Raw genomic sequence first — 6,532 nt, 5'->3', positions numbered from 1 at the left:
ACACCTTAAGCTCGTTTTTTTTAAGATAATACAAAATAATAACAAAAAAAGAGTTAATAAACTTTAAAAAAAATGGAAAAAAAAATTAAGAATATAAAATAAAGAAAAGAAATGGGTTGCCTCCCATTTAGCGCTTGTTTATATGGTCATAAGCTCGACCACCTTTTTGCTCAACTTTCTTTTGCCGGATTTTAGAGCGTGATGTCTACTCTCTCATCGATTTGATCACCAACTCGTTAGTGTTTTAGTCTCTGGTCATTCACCTTAAAAGTACCACCATTTTTGTTCCATAATTCAATAGTGCCATAGGGGTAGACTTTACAAACCTTGAATGGACCCGACCACCTAGAACGAAGTTTACCGGAGAATAGCTTCAATCATGAATTGAATAAAAGGACTTGATCTCCTTCCTTAAATTCCCTTCTCACAAGACCTTTATAATGCCACCTTTTGGTCTTTTCTTTGTACAACTTTGAACTTTCATAGGCTTCAAGAAGGAGCACATCGAGCTCATTTAACTGTAGCAATCTCTTTTCACCCGTTGCTTGAGCATCGAAATTTAAACTCTTGATGGCCCAAAATGCTCGGTGTTCTAGCTCGACGGGTAGGTGACATGCCTCTCCATACACCAATCTATATTGAGTGGTACCGATTGGCGTTTTAAATGTCGTTCGGTAAGCCCATAACGCATCATCAATCTTAACTCACCAATCCCTCCTTGTCCTAGCAACTGTTTTCTCCAATATAGATTTTATTTCTCGGTTGGACACCTCAACTTGACCGCTAATTTGTGGATGGTAGCCAATTCCAAGCCTGTGTTGCACTCCATACTTTTTCAACATTGCTTCAAATTGATGCTCCAAAAAGTGTGTTCCCCTGTCACTAATCAACACACGTGGTAAACTGAAACAAGGGAAAATAACTTTTTTGAAAAACTTACTTACCACACGAGCATCATTGGTTGGAGTAGAAATTGCTTCAACCCACTTTGAGACATAGTCCACGGCTACTAAAATATATCGATTTCCATAGGAAAAAGGGAATGGTCCCATGAAATCTATACCCCACACATCAAACAACTCAACCTCGAGTATGTTATTGAGTGTCATCTCGTGCTTCCTTGAAATATTACCGGTCCGTTGACAACGATCACAAGCCTTGACATATAAGTACACGTGCTTGAACAAAGTTGGCAAATAGAAACCACATTGTAAAATCTTCGGGGCCGTTTTTGTATGACCTGCATGTCCACTACAAGGTAAGTCATGACAATGAGAAATAATTTTTCTTACCTCACCTACTGGAACACATCTTCTTATCATTGCATCCGCACATAGCCTATAAAAGAATGGATCGTCCCAAAAATGTCGCCTTGCCTCATAAAAGAATTTCTTCTTTTGTTGAGATGAGTAACCATGAGGCAATGTACCTATGGACAAATAATTAGCTAAGTCAGCATACCAAGGTGATTCAATTTGAGAAAGTGCTAATAAATGTTCATCAGGGAAATAATCATCAATGGGGAGGTCATCTCCATCCCCATTATCGAAAAGGAGACGAGAAAGATGGTCTGCAACAACATTCTCAGTCCCTTTTGTGTCCTTTATATCGATGTCATAATCTTGCAACAGAAGGACCCATCAAATCAACCGTGGTTTGGCGTGACTCTTAGTCATTAAGTATTTCAGTTGTGGTGTAATTTATTTGAGCAGATCAAGAGTTTAACTAGAGTAATAAATAGCGTGAAATTTTTTATCCTTCCGTTTCCCCAAGATGGCCCCTATCGCATAGTCACTAGCATCACACATAATCTCAAACGGTAGGGTCCATTCCGGGGGTTGCATAACGGGAGCGGAGATCAAAGCTTCCTTCAACCTGTCAAAAGCCTCAAGAAAAGCATCAGTAAATACAAATGGGACATCCTTAGCCAAAAGCTCGGTTAGAGGTTGAGCGATTTTCGAAAAATCTTTAATAAATCATCTATAAAATCCTACATAACCAAGAAAGCTCCGAACTCTTTTTACAGATTTAGTAGGGGGTAATCGCTCAATGACCTCTATCTTTGCTTTATCAACCTCAATACCCTTATGTGACACCACATGGTCTAGAACAACTCCTTGTTGCGCCATAAAATGGCATTTTTCCCAGTTCAAAATTAAATTGACTTCTTTACATCTATGGAGCAACTTTTCCAAATTTTCAAGACATACATCAAAAGAAGTTCCGTAGACAGAAAAGTCATCCATAAAAACTTCCATTTAATTTTCAATAAGACCTGAGAAAATTGCCATCATACAACGTTGGAATGTGGTTGGAGCATTACATAATCCAAATGGAATTTGTCGATAGGCAAAGGTTCCATAGGAACATGTGAAAGTAGTCTTTTCCTGATCGCATGGACGGATGGGAATTTGAAAGAAACCAGAGTATCCGTCCAATTAGCAGAAAAAGGAATGCTTAGCCAAACGTTCAATCATCTGATCAATAAAGGGAAGGGGAAAATGGTCCTTTCGGGTAGCCTTATTCAACCTCCTATAATTAATACACATTCGCCAACCTGTAACAGTTCTAGTGGCGATTGGCTCACCCTTGTCATTCTTGAGAACGGTCATACCTCCTTTCTTTGGAACTACTTGTATAGGGCTAACCCACTTACTATCTGAGATAGGGTAAATTATTCCTGCAGCAAGCAATTTAAGAACCTCTTTTTTAACTACCTCCATTATATTTGGATTAATTCGTCTTTGAGGTTCTATGGAGGAGGTATGATCGTCCTTAAGAATTACCTTATGCATACAAAATGAGGGATTAATACCCTTAATATCATCAATGGTGTACCCAATAACACTTTTAATATTTTCTCAAAAAAGTGTTCAATTGCTCTAATTTTGTGTCATTAAGCTCAGCATTAACAATAACAGGATATGTATTATTAGGACCAAGATATGCATATTTAAGAGTAAAGGGAAGGGGTTTCAACTCTACCTTGGGAGGCGTAGTACTCTCCCCGACACTTGATACACTAAGGACTTCCTTCACCAGAGCGGTGGTTGGATTTGCTTTTCCTTCCTCAAGTAGTCGCGTGTACTCCCTTGTTTCCCAATCTTCCTCATTGGCACTTCCCACCAACACCGTTTCTAGTGCATCATCCATCTTGATCAAGGGAATTTGCTCACGTTCTAAGTCGTCAAGGACATCCACTTGGAAAATAGTCTCTCATGGAAGGAGTTCCCATAGCATTCAAGAGTGAATACTCCATTTTCTCGTCTCCCACCTCAAAAGTGATTTTTCCATTCTTCATATCAATGATTGCACCTGCAGTGGCTAAGAATGGTCTACCAAGTATAATAGGGACATGTGCATCCTCCTCCATTACCATCATAACAAAATCGCATGGGATAAAGAATTTTCCCACACGAAGAGGAACATCTTCAAGTATACCCAAAGGAAACTTTACCGACCTATCCGCAAGTTGTAGAGACATGCGCGTAGGCTTTTAATTCACCCATTTGAAGTTTCTTTCAAATAGAGAGCGTCATGAGACTCACACTTGGACCAAGATCACATAATGCCTTGTTGATCTCTATATCCCCAAGCTTCACTGGAATTGAGTAGCTACCCGGATCACCTAATTTCATAAGAAGTGTATTTTGCAAAATATCACTACACTCTGCATTCAACGCAACAGTAGCATTCTCCTCTAGCTTCTTCTTGTTAGAGAGCATATCCTTTAAAAATTTTGCATAAGATAGCATCTCGGATATTGCATCTAAGAATGGAATGTTAATGTGAAGCTTCTTCAAAATATCAAGAAATTTTCCATACTTCTTCTCTAAATTATCTTGAGCCAACCTTTGTAGGAAAGGAACTTGCGACACATATGGAATAACTGGTGGTGGAGTTGATGCCTTTGGCTCTTCCTCAATCGCGGTACCATCGACCACCTTCTCTTTTGTGATTACCTGATAACTTGTTATTTGGTATGATTTTAGGGTACTTTTGAACCTTGTTTTTGTAATTATTCGACATCAAAGTTTACTACTTATCCTATTTTTATACAAATTTGGTACCATCCATGCTTCACGGGTTGTTTGTGTTTTTGATGTAATGTAGCTATTTTTAGCACTATATATGGACGTGATCAAGCATGAGTGAACAAGGAGAAGGGAAAGCTTGGTTGATAGAGCAATGGAGGAAGAAGGATGAGTGCCTTAAAGAGAAATGAAAAGCTTTTGAAAAGTTTTGGAAGGATTTTTGCACTAAGGTCAACTTCAACTGACCATAACTTTTGTTCCACTCAACATTTTGAAGTGATTCAAATTGAAGATTAAATTTCATCTCAAGAGATTTCCAACGACTGGTCACATACCTTATTCTGATGCGTAACGAAGAAGTTATGACCTTCTGAAAATAAGATGTTTCGCTAGAAAAGGGCTGCACGTCCGTGCCAATAAGTGCCACGTCCATGCAAGTCACCGCACGTCCGTACCAAATGAAATACGTCCGTGCAAGGTCAGGCAGTAGCTACTGGTCGTATTTTAATAGGTCTGCACGTCCGGGAAACCTTTGGCACGTCCGTGCCGACCTGTAGACGAGCCTGACTCTTGTTTTCTCCGTCTTTTTTATTTGGGGGTCATATAAATACTCTTCTTAGCTCATTTTGTACGGGGGATCCAATTTTTTAGTGCTTCCTCTTAGTTTGTAATTGTAGAAAAACAAATATTCTCAAATCATTAGTTAGATTATAATTATTAGCTTGGAAATTTCATTCTCAATCATTGTAGAAGTCAAGTTCCACCATTGTTATTAAAGTTCAAGCTTCTAGTAATATTTTTCTCACTCCTCTCTTCCATTTTAATTGCTTTGATTGTTAATTTTCTTGCTTAATTCTTGTATGCTTATATTGTTATTTAGCTTAATCTTTTGTTAATTCTTGTTCATGAGTTACCTGAAACCCTTAATTTCTTTATTCTCCATGGATTGTGAGTAGTCTAATTTTCTAGGGTTTGGGTAAAACCCTCAATGTAGTCACTAATTACTTGTTGCATGTGTTATATTGGTAATTGTTGGGTGTTAATTAGTTGAGCTTAAGTGGTTTAGTTGCTTAGTTCTTGTATATGGCCATTGCTAGAACTATTATCTAAGATTTCTCAATGAAGGATCAAGAGATGAATTTGAGTTAGCTCCCTTATGCTTATTTGACATGAAATGCCATGATAATAGGAATTTCCAGTCAAGGGAATGTTTTTTTGTCATCGTGATTATGGTTTAATACTTGTTTTATGCTTTGTAACCACGAGAGTAGGTTGTATTCATGATTCAAGTAATCCCTCTAGCTTGAGAGAGTAGTTGGGTGCTTTAGATGACTTCCCCTATATTATCCCCTTAATTTATCATTGTTTGCTACATGCTATTTGTGATTTGTGACAAAATTGAGTGGTATATCCCGAGCCCTAGAACTCTCTAATTATTGTTAATCACCCCTTAGTATTAGTTGATTTGAATTAGTACATGCTACATAAAACCAAACCAATTTCGACTTTATTTAGCTTGTTTAAACGGTAGTATCTCGGTGGTTGATTCAACGCCTCTCTTGGGTTCGACCCTTTATTACCCTTGCTATTAGCTAGTGAGACCAAGATAGGACTTTATCTTTGGTAGGCTCGACGACGACCTATCACTACCTCTTCAACAATCTCCTTTGATGGTTCCCTCATGGGAGGATCTTCTAACTGCTTTCCACTCCTCAAAGTCACATCATTCATATGCCCCTTGGTTGCTCTGTTTGACCCGGAAAAGCGCCCGGAGTCTTCAAAGATTGGCCAACTTGATGAGCAAGTTGACTTATTTTATTTTCCATGAGCTTGTTCTGAGCTTGTAGTTGTTGGATGTTGTTGTTCGTTGTGGTAACGAAGTTCTCTATCATTAACTCAAGGTTGGATTTTTTGTGGAGGTGGTTGCATAGGTTGTTGGACTAGAGGTGGTCTTGATTAGAAACTAGGTGGTGCATTATAATTGTTGTTTTGAGGTGGTGGTGGTGGTGGATTTTTGTTAAGCTTGGGTATTCTTGTAAGAGAAATTTGGATGATGTTTCCAACCTTCATTATATGTGTTTGAATGAGGATCATATGGCCTTTTGGGATTTGAAGTGCAGAATGCATTGGCTTCCTCAATCGACATCTCATGTGAATTTTGTGGACAATCAGGGGCAATGTGACCTTGTACATTACACATTTGACAAGTTTCAATAGGTGAGCCAGAAGATTTTGCTTGGAACTTGTCAAACTTGCTTGTCAATGCCTGCATAGAACTAGTTAAAAGGGTTAGAGCATCAACATCATGCATACCTCCCTTTTTAACATTACGTCGTCCTTCTGAATGGTTATTATCATTTGCCACCATCTTCTCAATTAGCTCCTTTGCCTCAGTTGGGTTCTTAGTCAGAAGAGAACCCCCAGATGCGGCATCAATATAGATTCGAAACTCATGAGTTAAACCATTGTAAAAGGTTTGGATCAACATCCATTCAGGA

General features: G+C 38.5%; 1 protein-coding gene across 1 annotated transcript; it reads right to left on the bottom strand.

Annotated features, from left to right (window-relative positions):
• Positions 1-3,521: 3,521 nt before the first annotated feature.
• On the bottom strand, positions 3,522-6,522 carry LOC145636928 (uncharacterized). The gene is made up of 3 exons (XM_081688460.1): positions 6,099-6,522; positions 5,685-5,809; positions 3,522-3,962 (listed from the first exon to the last, which is right to left on the bottom strand). The coding sequence occupies exons 1-3, from the start codon at positions 6,520-6,522 to the stop codon at positions 3,522-3,524; spliced, it is 990 nt and encodes a 329-aa protein (XP_081544586.1).
• Between the last annotated feature and the right edge of the window lie 10 nt (positions 6,523-6,532).

This window comes from Chenopodium album, chromosome 6 (genome assembly GCF_948465745.1).
Source record: "Chenopodium album chromosome 6, dcCheAlbu1.1, whole genome shotgun sequence".
NCBI lineage: Eukaryota > Viridiplantae > Streptophyta > Magnoliopsida > Caryophyllales > Amaranthaceae > Chenopodium > Chenopodium album.
This window is presented reverse-complemented; position numbering and strand designations above follow the sequence as displayed.

Excerpts from the sequence above, each read along its gene's own strand:
- LOC145636928 (XM_081688460.1), bottom strand. The coding sequence starts at position 6,522 with ATGTTGATCCAAACCTTTTACAATGGTTTAACTCATGAGTTTCGAATC. Across the intron at positions 5,810-6,098 it reads TTCAAACACATATAATGAAG|ACTCCGGGCGCTTTTCCGGG; the intron begins GTTGGAAACATC and ends CAATCTTTGAAG. Across the intron at positions 3,963-5,684 it reads CAAAGGAGATTGTTGAAGAG|GTAATCACAAAAGAGAAGGT; the intron begins GTAGTGATAGGT and ends ACAAGTTATCAG.